At 44.7% G+C, this 22196-nt stretch overlaps 1 protein-coding gene across 1 annotated transcript in view; it reads right to left on the bottom strand.

The window, feature by feature from the left end:
- The window catches only part of LOC139211704 (connector enhancer of kinase suppressor of ras 3-like), a 45436-nt gene that overhangs the window by 8637 nt on the left and 14603 nt on the right, over window positions 1-22196 (bottom strand). Inside the window, exons 2-15 of the mRNA XM_070842033.1 lie at window positions 20672-20835; window positions 16311-16513; window positions 15002-15089; window positions 11355-11396; window positions 10350-10469; window positions 10144-10203; window positions 9275-9343; window positions 9016-9162; window positions 7491-7615; window positions 6758-6945; window positions 6570-6656; window positions 5982-6241; window positions 3594-3631; window positions 1742-1784 (exon numbers count right to left, since the gene is read on the bottom strand). Coding sequence (XP_070698134.1) covers window positions 1742-1784; window positions 3594-3631; window positions 5982-6241; window positions 6570-6656; window positions 6758-6945; window positions 7491-7615; window positions 9016-9162; window positions 9275-9343; window positions 10144-10203; window positions 10350-10469; window positions 11355-11396; window positions 15002-15089; window positions 16311-16513; window positions 20672-20835 — 1634 coding nt within the window. The remainder of the gene's footprint in view (window positions 1-1741; window positions 1785-3593; window positions 3632-5981; window positions 6242-6569; window positions 6657-6757; window positions 6946-7490; window positions 7616-9015; window positions 9163-9274; window positions 9344-10143; window positions 10204-10349; window positions 10470-11354; window positions 11397-15001; window positions 15090-16310; window positions 16514-20671; window positions 20836-22196) is intronic.

The raw sequence follows: 22196 nt of genomic DNA, 5'->3' as shown, positions 1-22196 counted from the left end.
TATCTGCACAGAAGCTTGGATGTTCTGGCCTGTGCTGGGATGGCGGTAAACCAGCAGACACATTCCTCAGTCCTGCGTTATTATAGTCTCCATTTCATTTCTGCTTAAATAGACAGGGGCCTCTTCTCTCTTTCCACTTGCTATTGTGCTGCAGCGAGTGGGATGAAGAGACTACGAAGAAGAGACCCCCCCCCACCCCCTTTATATCTCTCCCATTCTCACACTGTAGCTTCCTCCTTGCCTCCCCTCCCATTTGTCACCCCATCATTCTCATCCATATCAAGTAACTTCCTTGTATTCCCTCCTCCCCCAAAAGCTGCCCCTTTGACATTTCAATTAAACGTGTTGAATTAAATAAAAGATTTCAACACAATTCACACTCTTCTCATTCCTGCGATGAGGGGAAAAAGTCTCAGCATGCCACTTAAGGGTGATTTAAAGGGGCATTTCGCTGGAGCTGTGTTCGGGTGGAAGTGAGGTAATCTTGCCTGCGACTCATGTCAAAGCGAGTCGGGGGATTCATGGGAATGCAGATTGGTCACACCATTGTGGCACTCAATCTCCCATCACGATCCATGCTGAGAATTGTCATGGCACTTAGCTAATGCCCCCCCCTACCACACACACACACACACACACACACACACACAGACACACACACACACACACCTCCTACCCAGAGATTGTGTGTGTGAGGGAGGGAAATGAGAGAGGGGGCAAACAGAGTGGCTATTATTCAGCAGGGAAATCTCACACAGTGTAAAGGGGGAAGGGTGCAGGGCTGGAAATGATATCAAATTCTCCCCCGCGCTGCATGCCCCTCGCTTGCTGCCGGTTGTAACTGCCCGGTGGCCCCTGGCACTGGTCACCGCCTCAGTTTAGGATCTTGCTCATCGTAGCTCTAGATGCAGTACCGTTAATGACAATTTGGTTCTAAATGCACAAAATCCGTTCATGTATTCACACCAATAACCCACGGTGAAGCCGGTGATCAGAACAAAGGCTGTGACACACACCATTCATTCCCCCTCTCTATCCTACAGTGTGTATAAACACTGACAGCAGGGTCAAGGTTTTCTTGTTTGGTGCAACAACAAGTCGCCACTGGACCATAAATCTGTACAAATGTTATTTGCTCACATGCCACTACGGTATACGTGCCTAATCCATCTGACCCCTGTGGAGGTGTATGTGCCACTGAGGGATTGGCAGTAATTCATGGTACTGTGGTGTGTGTGTGTGTGTGTGTGTGTGTGCAAAGACAGCACAGGGATCCATAGTTTGCTCTTGCAGTTGCTTCACATGCACACTCAGTGAGGAACAAGACAAAGAACCTCCAGCCCTGCTAGCAGCTCTGTGCTGCAGTGCTTGGAGCTAAACGCTAACAACACAACCACAGTGCTGACATGTTTAGCAGATGCGTTACCGTACTGCTCTGGTGGTTTGTGTTTGATAGAGAGCTACACAGACTGTGTGTGTGTGTGTGTGTGTGTGTGTGTGTGTGTGTGTGTTGTCATATCTTGAGAAATGTAATGGGCCTGTAATTGAGGCTCTCAGTTACACCTCCCCCTGCCGAGGCTGAGGCCAGTGGCATTCCTCACATCACACAGCGGACTAACTCGGCCCCTCACACGGATGTATGCAAATGTACACACATACTGCACGACCACATACACATCGTTCTTCAGTGGGACTGATCACGTTCACCTCTAGACAGACTGACCTGACACAGTATACTTACTGCTTGAGAGAAGGACCAGGATCTTATTTGGGGTTGATTATACCTGCAAGAGACAAAGAAAGTCAGCACTCGCCGTTTGAAACAGACCACTAGAGCTGATGTGAAGCATTTCTTCATGGTTAAGTTGTCTTGTACAACCAAGGAGCTTTTTCTAACCGTCATACTTCAGATCAGACAAAGTGTCTCTTGAAAATTCCCAACACATACTTATTGCCTCCCAGCTCATTTGCAACCGCTCATTATCTTTATCCTTGCTCTGATATGGCCTCAACAAAACAGATTGGGGCTGTTTAAGGGTTGGCATTTAGTCGCTGTTCCAGTGGTTCTGATAATACCGTTGGCAACCAGCCACAGCAGCATGGGGAGACAAGAAACTCGTTCCCAATGCTCAAAATACTCGATGCACCTCAGCCGGGCCTCACCCTGCAATTTCAGGGGATGAAACTGTCTCCGGTCTCGTTTTTCCGGCCCTTCGATTGCTAGCATTTTGGTGCTCTCCTCCTCCTGTCATCCATAAATTTACACATCTTTGTCTCCTCTGTAAATTACTAGTTAGCTAAAGGAAATACTGAAGGTTTTCTCCTTTTTTTTTTGCAGGTGTTGCAACTTCAAATACCTCCGTAGACGTGCTCTGCTCTCCACCCGCACAGAACGGCCCCCGCTTTTTTGTAGTTGGTCAAATTGATGGCTTTGACAAATTACATAGAAATAGAATAGATGCACCATCACATTTTATGCTTTGTCATGAGGGGAAAATGAGGGGATTGTTTTTACGCATTAACAAGCCCAAATTATTATGACACTTGATTAAATCCACTGCCAATCAAATTCCCCTGCCTGCATCAGTGTTCATAAACCCCTCCAAGATTTATTATAGCATTTCTCTATATACTCTAAATGTGAGTAATGTGTTTTGATTGAGCGTGCGACAAACCAGATGCCATGGGTTTGTGTGCAGCTCTTAGAATAGAACTCCTGGGGAGGGAGGGGGGTTATTGTGCGAGGCGTTTAGTCATCGATCATGGCGTTAATGTGGGGAGTCACACCTCCTCAGGCCCTGCATACGAGACCGCAGGAAGCACAGGGGCCACGGATGAGGAACAGCGATCGTCGGATGTCGTCACGTTTCACAGTGGGATGGGGTTATTTATAGTCGGAGGCAGAGAGGAATCAGGATTTGTCATAACAGTGACATTTCTTAAGATTCTCGTGGCATGAGAGGGTGTCTTGGGGGTGGATGGCGAAGGATGGACACGTTGGCGTGTGGGACACGTTGGAACATTTTGCATATTGGGGCTCCTGAGAGATAATAATGTCTCAGAAAAGAGTGAAATATTTCTACCCATTTAGTCAAATTTATTTAGCATTCAAATGAGGGAAAAGGTTTGTACCGCTCTGACAAAATGGCTGTAAATGATCTGCAGTGGGTTGAGAAGGAAGATTTCTTTCTTTTTAACTGTTTAAGCATTGCTGACAAGCTCATCTCATAGGGAAGAACTCCTTTTTTCTTTATGTCTTATTGTCAGAGCGAAGCAGAGCAGTGACACAAAGCAGTTTTAACTATGCTGTTGCAGTTCCGAACAGTCACAGGCAAACATGTATAGTTTTCACCCCTTTGTCTGTCTCACTCTGTGCTCTGGAAGCACGGTTGTCTATGGCATATTTTCCCTGATGATAAAAGCAGGCCACCCACTGACCCACTGTTTTAACAAGATTCCACAGCCTGCTGACCGTCACTCCCTGTGGGAAAATCAGACCCACCCTGTTCTTATGTTTCTCATCTGACTTATAGACTACATGAGACTGTGTGTGTGTGTGTGTGTGTGTGTGAATAAGAGCAAAAGGTGCTTACCGGTTGAGGAAGTCACTGCTAGAGTGCCAGTCAGGTCCCTGTGATACATAAAGATTCATGTGTTAACGCATGTTGGAGATGGAGTCCAGTCCTCTGATACAGCTGCTGTGAAAGTCTGAGCTGGATTGAGGTGCACTAACACAGCCTCAAAGCTACTTGCTGTTCGTACGTCGTTTTAGGATTATTTTTGGTATTTTTGCTCATTGTTAACATCCAACATTTGACTTTGATGCGATGATACTTAAATGTTAACTGTAAAACTGAGGCATCTTCTCCTGCAGGACACATTTAACAGCATGTGACCTTGGATCTCAATTACGCACAATGTTTTGCTAATTTTCTGCTGTGGCAACATGGAACTCCACTGTAGGATGGGGGGAGAAAGAAACAGAACAATCGGCCCATTCACATTTCTCTGATTATGATTTGTGATCAGTGAACAAAAACACACTCCTCATGCACAATCTATCAATAGTCATTCCCATGTAAGCCATTTGTGATGTACAGCACGACATGTTAGTGGTTAGTAAACTTAGCAGTGGGTTAAACAGAGTGCAGGTAGTATTTAGGCAGGCCGCAGGTTTTCACAAAGTGCAAATTAGTGAGGACCGCAGGCAACTACAGCTTGGCAAGCTTAGGCAGAGCAAGACACAGGGAGGAAGAATGGAGGAGAGATAAGAAAAGAGGCCCATCTCCATCAGTAAACTGACGCACACAGAAACGCAGGCAAAGGGGAGAGGGGGGAGAGTGGTGGGTCGTTCTTGACAGCAGTCAGATCTTCAGCTCCGTGGTGAAAGCTGCTGATCCTTCGCAGGGAAACACTTCTTCTAAATCAATAAAAATGGCAAAAGCTGTCAGGTGAAGTAATCCTAACCTGACGTTTAAATGTTTAAAAGGCAACATCTGTGCGGGAATAAGATCCCCCTGATGGAAAACCTGCTTTGACCATATGGTCTCCCAGCTGGAATTTAAAGTTCATCAAAGCGGCCTGTAGTTACATAAGCATCACCATCTGAGACACAGAGAAAAGGTAACTTGACATTAGCTATCCTCTTTCACCGCATGCTTAAAAACAGAGGCAGGGTTCACCTCAAAGGTCAAAGCAGGTTAGAAAGCCAGCCAGCTCAAGAGTGGAAGGTAAAAACAACTAAAGCTGCCCTTCACTGACAGTTATGTTGTGATCAAATATTTTTTAAACTGAAACTACAGCAACGTAGTTCAGCAAGGTAGTTTTCAGAGAGAAATAACATCCCGCATGCTACATTATAGTTACACATTAAGCAGTAATTCCACACCCAATGGTAAAATGAAGACAATACAAAAGATCACTGAAACCAACTGCAATTTTTAATAAAACGCTATTCAAAACTTACAAAAGGCAGATAAAGCAACAATAGACACATCTTCCCTGTATTTTCTTAAATAATACTGTCATTCAATCTTCTGTGTTCTGTGGTCTTTCCAGCGTGAGCTAATAGAAGGCCATTTGACTCGTGTGGTTGAAAACACTGGCTTAGAAAGACCATTTATTACCGTCAACCAGCTGTATGCATAGGCCCTTTAGGTGGGTAATTGCAGAGTAAACTGAAACACAGGATATAAAAGTTTACTGAATAGAGTGCATAGCTTTAAAACCAGCACAAATATTTGCTAGTGACAAGATATAAACATCCTTTTACCAGCCAATGCAGCGTTGTCAACTCAAGTGATTATAAAAATCTTTCTGAAGTATATGCATAGCTTAGAGAGGCAACATTTGGCAGAGGGCAATGTGACTATCGCATCACAATGGTGGTGGAAAAGAAAACATGTATAGTAAAAGCACAGTTTCACTAACAAAACATGCTGTTTGCTTCACTTAGTTTTACTTTTATAACTTATTTATGCAGATAAAATCAAAATAAGCAAAATAGCTGAAGTGATATCAGGTAAGTTTTCTTTGTATTAAATAATGGTACCAGAGAGCATTTCAACCGAAACATGACATAACTTAATATGTACAGAAGAGTCCATAGACAGCACACAAGGCCAAAGTGTCCTAAACCTGAACAAAGTGGATCCTCTTGAGGCAGAGATAGGACTTGTAGTCAGAGACGAGGCGGGTTGTGGGCAGTGTTAAAGGGGCGATGATGTAATGTAGTGAGTACTAAAAAAGCAAGTTTGGTTGAGGAGTAGTAGTTGGTAGTAGTAGTGACACCAGGGAAATGGGGTTTTGGGAGAGAGGAGTGTGAGAAAGCCCGAAGCTGCCAAAAAAAAAAACAGCTGGACGTTAAAAATAAAAAATAAAATCAAAGGCACTGAGGAAGGACACAAGACAGGAACAGGAAGCCCCGGACAGGAAGCGCATCATCAGTGAGTCAATAGCTTAAGCCGCGTGATCCAACTGACCAGTAGTGAGCGTTCTGCCGTTGTGCGCTTGGAGCTGGGGGCCATGGGGGCCATGGGGGCCTTCCTCGTGTCCTCCTGGTAGGGGATGGTGGCGCTGTTGTGGAGGTCTGAGTTGGAGTAGTAGCGGCTGCCCCTGATGTGGTCCACTCTGATGAGGTGACGCTCCCCCGCAGGCCTGTAGGGTGGAGACACCGAGGGGACCTCCTCCGCAATGGTGGGGATCCTCTCGTTGCTCAGGTATCTGTACAGCAGGTCTTCACCTGAAGCACAGAGGCAGTGAGGAGTCAGCTTATCAACTGCATTAATGGGGAGGGGGGGGCACTGTTTTTAGTTTCTTTTCTTCAAAATCATCCTTTTATCATCTAGTTGGTTGGAAATGTACCATCATCGGTGGTGAATATGTAATCATCTTGATTCTCTTGACAACTTCAGTGTGCTCAGATGCCACTTGTAGGGGAACTGATGACAGTGTAGTGCGCCATCATCATTTGTATGAAAAAGTATCCGTGTTTAACCATGAGAAAGTAATCCTTCAATTGAGTTATAGGCATGACATTTATCAGAAAGTGAAAGCATGCTTGTACAAACCTTTCCTTCCGTGTGTCCAGGGCTTAGCGTAGGGATCTACAATTCCAACACAGGTGTCTGCTGGCATGGAGAGGGGCCGCGGCTTCCCTAAAGGCAAGAGTTTAACATTTATCAATGCATTATTCTGAGCTAATATTTCTTTGCAGTACCCGGAGGTAATAAGATTCCCTGAATGAGAGAACACTGACCACGTGAGGGCTTGTGCTCCCTCATTCTGGGCTGGATCACGTTGGCCTCTATGGGACAGCCGCCACTGAGCTTGTCGTAATCTGCGATGGTGCAGCGTCTTCTGCTCTCCTGGTCCAGAAAGGAGTTGGGTGACTCTGAGCCCTTTGGTCTTTTACTAATGCTGCAGAGGGACTCTGTTCTCCCTTCTCTGTGTGGAGAAACAAATGTTCATTTATTCATCATGCCACTCCACAGTTTACTGGACAGTATACAGCAGGATACCACAACTATTATAATACGTCTAACAGGGCTACAAGCTTTCATATTAGTATGAAGTCTCAAGCATTTGAAGTGAATGCAGCCACGCTCTGTCATCTTCCTGGAGGTGGAGGATGAAACAGCTGTTGCGTAAGGACTATGGTGGGACTGGTGGGAGCAGAGTGGGCTGAGGACGAGCAGAACAGAATGTGCAGTAGGAGGGGAGGGAGGTAAGGCGATCACGGGTCCAGGACACACTCATTATCCACTTCCCTCAAAGGCCTGGGTGAGGAAGTGTGGCAAAGGTTGACTAGGGGTGACTGGATCACTCACTGCAGGGGGGGTGAACAGTTGGTCTCTCTCCATCTTGCTACTACTTCTTTGAGCTGTGTCGTGGCTTGTGCTTTATGTTACTAACTTTTAAAACTCAACGTGGTGAATATGACTAAACCTCATAAAATGCCAAAGCTGGGCAGATGGAATGGGACAGCTCACCGCGGGGTGTATGGCATTTGTGGAGGAGGGGGAATGTACAAGTCCTGGATAGCCGGCTTCTCCTTTCTGGTTGATCCGTTAGCTGAGCCACAGGGGGACTGGGCTCTGATCAACGAGGAACTGCTCTGAAAAATACAGCACAATAACAATAGTCAATACTGTTAACTTCACATACACTAATTAATAAGTGAGGGTGGGTTTTCTGTTATCTCACTACTGCTTCTCGTGTACGTACACAGTATATCACCCTACTGTCAAAACAAATGAAGTCATTCCTTGCTGTTTTTTATCCCAAATTAAGACTAAATATGACTTGCTGGCAACTGGGAGGAGTTTACCGCATGTGGTGGGACTTTTAAGTTCTTGTGTACGCGTTTCCCTGGGTATAAGCTTTCTTGTTTGAGGTATGGAAAGATTGTTAGTGAAGTCCAAAATAGCCCACAAGACATGTACTTAAAACTGCACTCATTTACCACAGTTATGTTTCCCAACACTCAACAACTCTACGACGCTGCCATTCTCATCAGATGTAAATGATACGTCTGACGAGACAGTGTCGTAGATGTGATAAATCAAGGACAAGTTAAACATCCGATTTGGGATCTCATGAATCACCCCCCCCCCCCTTTTCCCTCTCCAAAACAGCTCCCATGTGTACAAATTATACAGTATTACAAAGCCAGTGTCATTCACTCCTGAATCAGGGTGTGTGATTTGTATCTGGTTTGCCTTCTGGAGCCTTATTATCACAGATAAACCGAGATGGCTAACTCTGATATCCCTGACTACTTGTTAAAACGAGATGCTGGTGGACATGTTGACATTGGCCACCCTTGTGTAAAGAGGCTCTGTGTTGTTCTGAGAAACCCACTCTTATCTGATATCGTCTCGTCTTGCCTTCTCGGGCTATAAAACGGGCTGTGCATGATAAGACAATGCCAGAGCCTGAAATCTGGTAGTCTTAGTTTACAACAGGCTTATTGTCTCCCTGTCTGTTTCAGGGGACTCAGGTGTGGAGATGTGGTTAAAAGCTAAGGCAGGCTTAATGTGTTCACATGAGGGAGCACGGCCAATTGGATTACAGTCACATAACTTCATTAGCTCACCATTTATCAGCTACCCCTGACCTTTCTTTTGGGGTGTCTTCTCTTGAAAAAAAAAAAAAAAAAGAAAAGAAAAGAGAGACAGAACCCAAATAACATAAATTATCTAAAGTCCTATAGTTTTCTTCTGACAGCACTTCTAATACACCAGATACAATCTAACCACTGTAAGCTGGCAGCTTTATCTCCCAGACTGAATGACATCATAGGACTTTGTTTTCCCGTGATGTTGCACATTAACAAAAACTCAATGTTGTCTTCAATTCAGCTGGCAGCACTTTCAGGGTGGCTCCGCGTCACTTGTCTGAACTTGCTGTTTTAGGACCAACTCCCTAAAAAGCTGATAATTGGTTGACAGTGACTACACACACAGGCTTTTGTTGATCTTCCGTAATGACAGGATGAAGCGTGGGTGCATGTACCTGTGGCACTGGGGGCTTCCAGCGCATGTTCTTCAGTGGGGCAGGTGTAAAACCTGTTGTGCCTGTGGGCCTCTTCTTCAGGAGTAGAACCACACCTTTGGGGTCTTCCCTTAGTTTGATGACCAGGTTTTTCAGCTGCCAGCCCACCTGGTTGACAGGATGAGAGCAAACACAAACACACAAACGCTCCATTAATGTGTCTACTCAAAATGTGTATGATCTAATATGTAGATATTTGGAGTCAAAAAAAGGTTCTTGCCACTGTCTGCTGGTTAACCTGGATCACCTCATCACCAGCATGGATCTTCCTGGTCAGGTCTGCTGGTGACTGAAGGACAAACCAAGTAAAGATCAAAGCTGATAAACACTGACACTTGCTAATACACAACCCATTATTCACAAAACCTTGCTGAAACTGGAGCTGCTTTACGGTCATTCCTGCCTGATTTCACCTGTATCTGCATGTGTGCGTCTCTATCCAAAAGGCAAATATCTGGTGAACAGACACTCAAAGTTCAAATCGTGAGAAAACACAGACACCGTCTGTGTGTATTAATATCAGTTGAATTGTTTTTCATGTCACACAGACATTAAACAGGATTAACTAGTTGCTATTGTGATGATGAGGTCCTGATTCACAATTAAGGACCGGAGGCGTGAGGATCCGACCGTGGCGGTGACGCTGGTGTATTAGTCACTGACAGGTTGTCACGCTGTGGGGAAAGGTAGGGCTTGTTTTTATGGAGGCTGTTTGTGATATTTATTGGCTATTGGAGTTCAGAAACAATTCTCTTTACTCTCTCTGATACCTCAGTGTTCCCTCAGTAGAGGAGGAGGAGAATGAAGAGGAAGATGAGGAGGAGGAGAGCACGATGTTTTTTCTACAGAATCAGATGCTTGTTCTTAAGAGAGAAAACTGATGTAGTAAAAGAATTTCAAAGTTGGTTGGCCATACAAAATGTAAAAAGGCATATTATAAATTACATAAAAGACATATGATGCAACTGGCCAAATGCTGCGTTGTGAACTACAACCAGTTTCTCTCACTGTATTTTCAATGGTGAAAAAACCCTCCAGCACAGAGAGGAGCTGAGTGTCTTCTTGTGGTCAGTGTTTTGTCATACTTACATGCTCTGTGGTTCCCGTGATGACATGTAACCCATCATAGGTAGACTTGATGTACATCCCCTGGGGCAAAAAAATAAAGCAAACCTCATTTGTGGTTTTGGTGAAAATATAATATTCCCAGTGGGAATGACAGAAATGGAGGAGGTCACAATTTGACACACATTGCATGCATTCCTGGCCTGCACAAATCTCCCAGCATTCCTTACCAGACCCTCTCCGGGTTTGATATTGGTCAGCTGGACTTCCTCCAAGCAGGCCGACTGGCTCATCAGGGGGTCAGAGGTGGTTCTCACGGTCTGATCACAGATGCTGTTCAAGATCTTAGACTGCAGAGGAAAAGGCAAACAACATGCAGCAATGAATAATACGAAAAGCTTATTAGAATGTGTGTAAACTGTGGTAAGTATTGTGGTGTTGCTCCTTCGATAGCCAGTGGTTGACAGGTTAGAACAGGTCAGCTTATGCCGATACTTGTGACACAAGCACCTTATCCTTCATTGGCTACCTGTCTTCCACCCTGTGTGCAAGGCTTAATGGTTAAAAAGGAAAAGGTGTGCTATTAACTGGATGTACCACTGCTCACACAACACTGAAATCAGGTCTGTGTCCACCAGCCATCTTTCTGCTTCGCCTATTGCTTGCTTCAGGATAAAAACTGTCATTTGTCATCATTTGAGGTTTTTTTTCTGTGATATCTCATTTTTGTTTTGAATTGATGTAGAGTTCAACTTGTGGAGAAAAAAGGACGTATAGAAATGAGAGTGACAAAGGAAATTAAAATACAGCTCCAGCAGAATAAGCAAAAGAAGGTGACAAAAGATGAGGACAAAGACCACAGCAGGACAAAGCAAAATTGGATGAAACAAAGGAACTCAGAACTCAGAACTCAGCTCTAATGTGGACTGAGAGAGAGACAGAATGCAAGGGGACGCCCAGTCTTAGGCCAAGGGGCCTGGAGAGTGTCAGCTACAGGAAACACTGATTGATGGCCTGGGCGTATTAGGACCGCCTCCTCTGCTGGCGACCGTATAGACCCTTCTGCTCTATTCACTCAGAAAATCGACCATGCAGCTGAGAGCGTGTCACACAATCTCTGTGTAAAAAGACATTTCACCCAAACGATCAGCCAGAGCTTTCCTCCCTATAGAGGGACTTCGGGCTCTCATTTAGTTTACATTAAGGGAAAGAGAGAAGAGATGGAGTATACTTACAACTTCCAGGATCTTCTCTTCCATCTCGTAAACACTGCAGTCCTGCGACAAAGAGGACAGTGATGACAGATTAGGCTTGTGAGCAGTAAACAACAGGGAAGAGGAAGAACTTATTCAATGGCTTAGAGAGAGAAAAAACATAGGGGTTGGGTAAATACGATATAATCAGCATTCCAGATATAGAACTGAGAAAAATGGAGAACAGCCACAAATAAACAGCTTTAAGACTCAAATTACCTCTCTGACTAAATTCTGGGGAGGCTATAATTGCATAATGCCCCGTGTGGTTCAGTAAACTATACTGGAACGTAAATACCACACCAACACTCATATAGTAACAATGTACGGATGGCGTGGTGGGGAAAAGCTCTCCGAATAGTGCTTAGGTTTTCTGCAAACATTCAGATGCATCGCTGCTTTCCACCATTGGAAGTGGGTGGGCTCGTGGAGGCGGGGGTTTCTGGAGGCAAAATTAGACCAAGTAGCTGTGATCTTGGTCGTCTGGGGGAAGGAACCAACAACAAAATCTGCAAAGTCAGCTGGGAGACTGACCACTGTCTCCTCCAAGTGTCCCAACACAGCACTCATAGACTGCAGCTGGACTGGACACAGCTGAGGCAACAGCCTACCCTGACAACTGTGTTGGTAGTGCTGAAAGGGCCTCTGGTTAGACAGGGGGAGGGGGAGGGGGGGGTCACAATATGTGTAAGGGGGCCCTGCCTGTTTATGGATTTGACTCTCTGCTAGGAATACCCCACGGGAAGCCATCCATCAAAACACAGGTGAAACGCTTCTGTCAAAACTAGAGAGCACACGGGGAATCTACTTCAATGAGTCTCTTATTTCCAACCCACAAGCTTTTGTCAGTGCAAAATAAAGGGAATATGGTGTTGTGGCTCTCACAGTATTAGTGACATGCATAGGCATGTGCCATGTACAAAGCCAGCTCTGTTGCTCTTTGTAAATCCATTGTGCAGACAGCACAGTGGGGGGGTGCAAGCTATGGAAATATTTTTCCATATTTCCGTAGCTTACACATTCCGCTGAGCTTGGCCTGTCATACTGCTGGTCTGTTTGTATTGACAAGATTTGCATGACTGTCTGTGGCCGTGAGCGTAGTTTCACATCAAAGCAGAACACATCCATTGCTCCCTAAATATTATTTTCAATCTGGGCTTCAGTGCCTGTTTGAAGGACTATACTTTTTTTGGTTAAGTCACACACATGTGACTTTGTCACGTTTTCCCTTACTAGGGGGGAAAATGAAAAGCCACTATAAACAAGTTAAGTTAAAAAAGAAACGATCATAAGAGGTTTCATTTGACATATATTGGTCCCAAAGACATGTTTCCATACAATATATTTTCTAAAGTCGGCCAAGAACATACGGTGGTTTCAGAAAGAATTTGGCTATTCTTATGTAAACATGGGACTGCATATTTCTCTCAGAGACTGGCCCGTGTTTGGATGACTACATTGTTGACTGAGCCAAGAGGGATGAACTAAAAATACAAATACATATTTCGATGTTTAGAGGTCGTGAAACAAAACAGTATCATTACATGCAGCAGACATGGATGGCTTGGCACATCTCCCACCAAGCTTTAACATTTATGGAACCGTTCTCTTGTTTCACAGTACCATCTAATCAAGTGAATACTATATCACAGATAATCCCTCCAAGATCTGCTCGTGATATCCAAATTAATCCCATATCTTTGTCAAAACCAAAGTCCCTCTGGTAGACAGGAGCCAGATCAGAACTAAGCGCTGAGAGAGGCTGAGGGACAATTCCCTGGGTGTACTGATCCCTCACGTTATGGACTTGATCCCACAGCCGGTGTGGATCAGATGACTCTGTGTACTGCTCTCTGGGCCTTTGATCTGCCACCAGAGCGGATTTGCATGGCCGAACAATGAAGTGGCCGAGAGAGAGAGCAGTGCTGGCACAATGCACAAAGCTGGACTGTAGCTGCCTTCACACTGCAGTGAAATACGGTGCACGGACTGCAAAACTTTAGACCTGGCCTCCTGTTATTGATAACGTATTAACATATGTATTTATACATATATATTTATAATTTAGTGTTTGGCTTGCATAGTGGAATCTGCTGAAAACAGAGAGGAATACACTGCACAGATAAAAGGCACAGGGGATTGATGAAAAATGCGTCCTCTGAAACAAAATGACCTCCATGCTGACAGGTCAGCCAAGATGCGCGATGCGTTCACAATTTTATGGCCGTGTCCCATTGTGTGTGTACACACAGGCTTCATTCAGGCAGAACACATAAATTGTGTGATCTGAAAAGCCCTAATTCTTGGCTGAAGTTCATGAACGAGCTGGGCAAACCTCACGCTGTCCTCCCCCATCACAAAAATAATCACTGGGGCAGTTCACTGTGCAACCCATTTTACCAACCAGTGGCTCATGCTCCTGCCTGCAGAAACCAAAGGGAGTCTGAATGTTCTAAAGAACTGAGAAAGGAAGAGAGTCTTCAAACTCTGTGTGTAAAGAGTTGGGAACAAGCAGTTGCATCCATGGCTAGCTGTTGCAACTAACACAGGGCCAAACTGCAACTCTGCTCGAGACGTTCGAGGAAAAACTAATCGCTCCAGTCTTACAAGACTCTTTCAGCACCTATCAGGAGTTTATTTTACACCATAACCTCTCCACTTCACAAGGCAGTGTGGGAATGTATACCCCCACTTCTCCTGGATGACCATGACCGAGACACCCACAGTAAATCACTGGAGGCGCTGAAATCCCACACTCTGGCGAGGAAATGGGCACTCTGGGAAAGGAATTTATTTTGATGCAATAACCCTCTAAAAGTGACACCTGCAGCCTCTGCAGCCACTTTCACTGGCTGTGTAAAATGAGTTGCTTGCAGGGCTTCGGTTGAGTCGAACCCTTCAGGGAGAACAAATTGTACATGCAGGCTAATGGCTTTACTGAAGAAGAGGCCACTCGCCAGCTGCCTTTGTTTAACACGCATGTATGACCAACCACTACTCATTGTATGAAACGGACAGAAGCAGCCATCCAATTGCATCATGATGCAATGCTAGAGCAATTCTCCGCAGAAAGTTGTGAACTGTAGAGGCTGTGTCCTGATGCTCTGTTTTAACCATCTATCTGGCAGTCAGATGGACCACCTCCTCATCCCTGTATTAAACCTACACACAGGAAGCACTTTCAGACAGTTTGGTCTCCCGCTGTGAGCATCTCGGAGAAGCAAAAACAGGAACCACATGGCCGAGGGAGTACGGCAGCCTGGGGAATGTTGGCAGCCATCTTTGTGTGCCAGTGGGTTTTATGAAACTGGAAACACAAAAGCAATGTTTACCATTAAACGTCCCCCGCACTAAGGGGGTCTCCTCATTAGCCTGTACGAGGAGGAAAAGATCCTAAGACAACATCAGCATTTGTAATACTGCGCTCAGACTTGGCTTCAGGCTTATGTCATGGCTGCCAGGCCACATTTCCAACAACTCTCTTCGTCTACACTTCATCCTGCATGTCTGTGCCCCCGGGCTGGTATGTGCTCAGTGGGAAAAGCTATTGTGTGTGTGTGTGTGTGTGTGTGTGTATGTTTCCCAGAGGCTAGCTACACGTGCGCTATTGAGCTAACTAGCGTGCAGACCTGTTGAACTGTGGTTGTGAGCTCCAGGCACAACTGAATGATCTTGTTCTTGGTGGCTGTGAAGTCACTGATCCCTGTAAGAGGCGTCCTGCAAGCAGACAAAGGAGGAAAGGGAGAACATTAGGAACCAGGGATGGACTGCAGAGTTGTACTGAGATTTGTTTTACTCACTCAAACTGCATGACCGCATCATTTTGAAACAGAAGCATATGACAACAACGTTTCATATTATCTTTTTAATATTATGCTTTGGTGTTTGACTTTATTTGATAGCTACAGTGAAGACAACAGAGAGAGGGGCACAAGGCTGCCAGCTGGTGTCGAACCAGCAACAGGTGCCACCATGTAGTTACGTGTTCTGCACTTTGGCTGACTGGTAACAGACACTCTAAATATGTAATATAGCTTTACAAAAAAGAACAATGTTCAGTTTTGATTGACACTGTCAGACAGGTACTAATTTAACTTTATTACTGCAATGGTATTGAACCGCACTACGTTACAGAAAGAATATAAGAGAAAGAATATGTGGCAGAGCTGTACTGGATTGCATTAGATTGTATAGGTGTAGCCGATAAACTGCCCCGGGAGCGAATGTCTACAGTGATATACTGATGTGGAGACAGCTATAAGCTACCAACACTATTCTTCATAATAGACTCAGTGAACCTTGCTCTGATTACTGTGTTTGGGTGACTGGCCAAAAACAGACTTGGTTGTAACTCAAGAATGTCACTGTTCTGGTGCTGTTTTCTCCCCTTTTCTGTCTCTTTTTGTCCTTGACTCCATCTAAAACATGTACTTATGAACCCATAAATAACTGACACACAATGACGTTTTGTACATTTCTTAATAAAAAGTGAACTTCACAGATGTAGTAATTAACATTTAGCACAGCACTTTTCAAGACTGTTACGCTGCTTTCATCTCAGCGTCACAACTCCCATTTCTATCATGACGTCACCTCAAAAAGCATAATTTTAGCCAGCTAACACTTAATCCTGGCAACCTGCTTAACCTGCTTTTATGGTGTAATGTGTTTTGGAGCGGGTCACCAAGAGGGCAGTGGGGACTCTACACTGTTAACATAGCCGGCAGCAAGAATATGTGCTACTGCTAACTTTTTTAAAATGTCCTTTGTGCCAAAGGTGACTGCCGTCATCTACCTGCTAAGAGAACCAATACAATTTTAAGCTTCTCTACATGTGCATGTGCATCTTGTCGAAGCAGTGGTCTTATATAGAGTCCTTCTCATATCTGATCTGATTCAGAGTGCACAGGTCGGCGGGGGTTGTAAAAATGTCATTACCTGTCGAGCCAAGCCAGGAGGCTCTTTGCAGCACCGATCAGCTCCACCACAGAGGTAAGGAAGTCGTTGGGTGGCTTGCGTGAGGTGCTGCCATCGTATGCGGGGCTTTTCCGCCGGTCAGACGTGGCCATGTGTAGACTGTTGGTGGCAGCTCTCATCCTCATAACCAGATTCTTCAAGTTGTCTGTCTCTACGCCATAGTTCTGAGAGGGTAAATTAATGAGCAGATTAAACAAGGTCAAACAAAAATGGGAAAAGCACACACTAATGATTGAAGCAGGAATGAGGTATATAATTATATAATGTCAATCAAACTTAAGATCAAATCATCCAGCATCCTGACCTGGGAGGTACGGAACTACTTTGGTACAATAGTCTTTTATTCCCCAGAAAACATGTTGTTTCCTGAATAATAAGGGGCTGCAGTAATTTCTTTGACACATTTGATTTTAGTGAAATTTCCCCTTTTGTCTCTGGGTTTGGCCCGGAGCATGGAGGGAGGGTGTGTGCGCGTGCCATCACCTGATTCCTATCAAGCGGAGCAAAGTTTGCATTCTTGAGCCTGGGTTTGTTCCTGCTTTTGCATTCCTCTAATTGATAGGTTATTCACATGCACAAAACAATTGCACCCTGAGCTTTTCAAGGGTCACTAAGTACAGTGCAGTCAAGCTATGAACTAAACTACGGGGTACTCAGCTGCAACCACATGCACATTTGTTTCTTGACAGGTAGAGTGTGTGTCTGAGACTGAGCATGACCACTTGTCAAATATTTTAAAGAGCTTAAAGTCTTTGCGATGTTTTGATTGAATGAATTGGTTTGGAATAATTTGTTGGTTAACGGTAAGTGGAGAGAGGGTAGCCTGGCTCCTGTCCTGGTAAATATCAGCTTACATGGTGTTGCATCGCTGCCAGCAGTGCTGCTCCATGTGTGATGTGCCAGGAGCTAAATGTGCTTTGCGAGGAGTAAAACAGCACGTGTTTGGGAAACAACAAAAGAGATCTGCAAGTGATTAGAGGCTACTTTTATTCCACTGCCTCTCTCCAACATGGGCACAAAAAAAAACATAGAAATCATTTCACTCGTGTCAGTCCCCAAGGAATCACTGGAAGAACTAAACTAGTCAAACGGTAGCTGTAGGCAGCCTTACTCACTTGACATGAAATAGATTGTTGGAACATCATAAAAGATAAACAAACACACTCTGGGGAAATATACGGAAAAAAAAGCAAAGAAATCATTTGATGGTTTGGTCTCTCAGTCAGTCACTCACACAGTGAAAGTGGAACTGTAGCACAAAGGCAGTGGGAGCATTTTCCAGATCAAACGTCTCTCCTGGCTTTTTCATTAGCAGGCTAATCACACAGTCACAGCAGCTCTAACTGGCCCACAGATGTCCGGCGAGCTTTTGTCCCACACTGCCAGCTGAGCTAGAAACCACGTCTGAGCAAAATCTGCGGTCCCAGTCCAATTTTTCATTCTCATAACAGCAATTCAAGCCAAATGTACGTTATTTCAGTGCCTTTTACGCAGATACTGAGTTAATCTAGAATCAAGATGGCAGTTTTTTGTCTCGGCTCTAGTTGGGGCTCTTTGAAGGGACTACATATTGGTATAAGTGTCCTCAGGAGAAATGGAGAACGGCTATCACAACACAGGGCTTCCTGCCCTCGCCACAGGCATTACAGGGATCTGACTTGACTATAAAAGAAAGATACAAATGCCCGTAGGCAAATGAGAGAGTGAGAGAGAGTGTGTGTGTTGGTGTAATGTGGCACTTAAGGTTAAGTGTTATACTATACCATGGGACAGATTACCCCGAGGCAACGGCAAAATACATTTCCAGCAGCTTGTGATGAGGCCCAGTGATCTCTCATATACTATATGTTCAATGGCTGCTGGAGAAAGCTTGTGTGTGTGTGTGTGTGTGAATATCACGTGATTCTGGTCACTGAGGTCGGGAAATAAATAAAAACGTGTTGGGTTTCAACACCGACTCTGCAGAAGACATCAAGGCTCAGAGAAGTCCAGTAAAATTAATTGAAATGTTCTCTCTTTGTCCCTAGACGGCCGTTTGCTCTTGATAGCTTTTGGGGGGGAGAGAAGCATGAGTACGAATGTTTCCTTCAGGGCTGTTGGGCTGTATGTTGGGCCATCAGTCATCATGGTTTAGACTTGAAACTGCTAATGGGAAGGCTTAGGTCCCTGAATGTGAACGGTACCACGATAAGGCGAAATCTTTATTATGCGCGCACATGCTTAAATGTTTAAAATTCAAGAGCAAAGCCTAATAAGCAAAGTGTCGCAAAGATGAATATGACTGCATCAGCAGGAAGTGTCTGACCGAACAGTAAACAAAGAGAAGAGAGGGGGGAGAGTGTGAGAGCGTGTGGGGGTTTTGGGTGCTGGTGGCCTGTGTTCCTGTCAGTAGCAGTGACCTTGACTCAGTTAAAGCTAATTAAATCGGGGGGCCTCACTTCCTCCCATGGGGCCTGTGGAAGGCCAAGGCCTCATTCTTAATAAGGAAACCCCTAACGGACAAAAAGCATTTAGCTGGACTGATTCAGTCAGAGGTCAACGGTTGCTGAGAGTCAAGCCTTTTTGGCCTAAATTGCCACAGTGAAGCCTCACCAAATTGCATAAGACTATACAGCACATACAAACACACACAGACAGCATTTCAAACTAACAGCATGTTTTGAAGGGAGACTGAAGTTCACATGCAAAGAAAGGGGTTTATTTAAAAAAAAAAAAAAAAAAAGGAAGCACTTTGAGGCCAAATTTATGAAGCAGCTTGAGAGGAATATTTCACTGTGCTGATGTCAAGGCTCTAGAGGTGAACAAAATATCTGAGTACCATATGGTACAAATTCTATGATGAGTAAATCTATCAAAGCAGAAAAGGCAACCATACATGTGCCAAGTGCTTCCAGGTGTCCTCTTCCACAGTGTTACAGGTAGAGGAGATTCTGTTAGCAGGTACAGGGCAGGGTGCTAATCTTTAAGAATCAGAAAAACTGGCAGTGTATAGAGTTAGGTCTGAGGGAATGAATCAAATCTTAATGTCCATGTCCCAGTTAAACCTGCACAGTCTGGTCTGTTGATTGTATATCATACTAGCTCAATATATGTGACCCCCAACACAAAGGAGCCACGAAATGATAATCAAATGCAAGCTAAGCGATGAGGTGTGTTCTGGCCATACACTAAATCACATGTGTTAACTGTTCTTGTTTTACTCACAGTAAATGTGCACTATGTTTGTTGAATGTGTATTTTTGCGCAGTCACTATATAAACTGTTCTGACATTATGTAAACAAAACGAAGCATGTGCCTGCTTCACGTGGGATGCTAGATACCCATCCATAGCTTCGGTGTGCTGAGGCGGGAGATCACTGAAACAAAACCCACCTTTTTGAGCCATAAAAAGCATTGAACCGAACCCATCTGACCTCCAGATTTCAGTTCAGCATCAATGCAAAATGCAGCCTCGTGTAGGAGAGAGAAGATTGGACTTCTGTGTTTCTTCAGGGTAAATATAATTATGTCCCAAACGGTTAGTGTAAAGCATTTTAAGAGAGCATAAAGACAGAAATGCTGACACTGATCAAAACACTGGGACCACAATCTGGAACTTTTATGACACAGGAAGTGATAAAACTCAAAATCGAACCCATCTGCTTGAAAACCTGGTTCTCTTTGAGTTCTCTTTGAGTTCTCCTGAACGTTTTATTTCTCTTTTCATGCTCACTAGTGGAAGGCAGAGACATTTTTGTTGGCAGTTCTTCTTGGAGCTGCGATGATGGACAGGGGGGTCAGCTGGTTCACTCACTGAGTGTCTAATAAGAGCCAAACGGGGTATCTATAATGAACAAAGAGCGATGGCTCAGGTGAGTAGATGGCTGCAGCTGTAAGAATGACCTGCATAACGTTTCTGTCCTGTTTGCTTAAGAGAACAGGGACTAAAATACAAAGACAGCCTGAGTATGTACATATTTTGTGCGTGAAGGAGACTTTCCATGGAAGGCAGAGTGGAAAGAGAGCTGTGGTCTTTTCTATCAAACAGATTGACCTGTCACGGCTTCAAACTGTCAAATCGAACCTTTCGGACCTGAACTCTACTCTTCTGAGTGACATAGCTACTGCCCAATGCTTCATGCGTCGTGGTGCCTCCACACCCCGCTGAGCTGTGGGGGAAATGATGAGCCTTTCCGCATTGCTGGTTCCTTTAGCTGCCGAACCAGAAACCTCAAATCCTTCCTGAAGAAACAGTCTCGTCCCACAATGGCGCGTTCACCTGCAATGTCCCTGCTACTGCATTTGGACACATTCAACAGCCTCACAGCAGAGATCTACTGACCAGAGCACAGAGAAGATCGACAGCCTCCAGCACCAGTTCCTGGTGTCCAATCCTGGCCACGCCGAGCTCCTCCAGGTCTTGATGTGTGATCTTAAGGAGCTGCTCCCCACTGATCTTCTCCCGCTCAAAGTTGCTCACATACTGCTGCAGGCTGTCATCCAAACCTGGGAGCACAAGATGACAAAGGCAAATACAGGGACTCATTAGACAAACATTGAAAACACAGATCAGTCTGTTACTCTCGAAAGTTTCAGTTCAACTGTCATTTGCATGGATGAAAACTCAATTTGTCATCTCATTTTGCCAACTTCAGATGAACAACCGTATTTGTCACTTTGATTAGCATGTGTGCTGCTAGGATGTGTGAGTGTGAACAGTGCAGATAAGGAACAGGTGTGACTGCTATCTTTGCTAGATAAACACACTATAAACAGAGTAACGGTCGAGACCTCTGAGTCTGTTGTGCTGGTTAAACAATGGACAGCTATATTTGTGAGTGTGTGGACGTGGGTGTGGGCGTTTCAATAAACGCCCCAGTGTCAGGGGCATCCCCTCACTACTATTTGAGTCACCGAAAACAAATGAGGTGGACGGTTACACCACCAACTGTTCTGGTAAACGAACATACAAGGATGTAGCTGACGTGAATATAGTGTGTACTGCGACAGGCTCCTCTCATACAGCAGGAGCTCTACAGCGCACATTGCCATAAACAAACTCACCAACATGCCCTCCCTGTGCACGCAATGGATCTTCATCTGGAGTACTGTTAAGACAGCACAGTGAAGGACAAGCCTTTGTTGTGTGTGCGCATGTCTTTGTATAGTTGTGAGAACAAATTTTGGTTTTAAACCATCGTTGTGAGGACAATCCTACATTGTGAGGACTATTTGCCTTTTTCTCACAGGGCTATTTGAGGGCTAAGACTTGGTTTTAAGGTTAAGATTAGAATTAGGTTCAGGTTAGGTTTAGGCTTTTAGTCGTGATGGTTAAGGTTAGAGTAAGTAGCTCGGGAATGCATTATGTCAATGAGCATCTTTACGACTATACAAAGATAAGTGTGTGTGTGTGTGTGTGTGTGTGTGTGTGTGTGTGTGTCTAGCTGTGGGTGTAGAAGAAAAACGCCATCTTTCTCCCCATCAAAGAGTGCACAGATAGGGGGCAGCTGCAGATACATGGCCCCGTGCCCTGCTTCCCTAAGAGACCTGTCAGCTGAAAGACAAACTCAACTCTCTCTACCCATCCTGCACACACACTTAAATTATATTCTTCAGTGCGAGACAGGATTTGGCAGATCTATTTTCAGTTTGACATTCACGTCACGACTTTTTTTTCTCATGAGCGTGTAACTTAACAGCAGATAGCTGCCTCCATATAAAATGTGGGGCACATAGTTGTCAGTGAAGAATCTCTGGGTGTGTTCTGTGGTCACTGAGCCATTTTTGTGAATGGCACCTCATATCTTCATGCCTCTGTGACACTAACTCTGGACATGTGTTGCAGGGACAGAAGTGTGTGTGTGTGT

The sequence above is a fragment of the Pempheris klunzingeri genome, chromosome 13 (genome assembly GCF_042242105.1).
Source record: "Pempheris klunzingeri isolate RE-2024b chromosome 13, fPemKlu1.hap1, whole genome shotgun sequence".
Taxonomy (NCBI): domain Eukaryota; kingdom Metazoa; phylum Chordata; class Actinopteri; order Acropomatiformes; family Pempheridae; genus Pempheris; species Pempheris klunzingeri.
The sequence above is the reverse complement of the archived record's forward strand: the minus strand, read 5'-3'. Positions and strand labels throughout refer to the sequence as shown.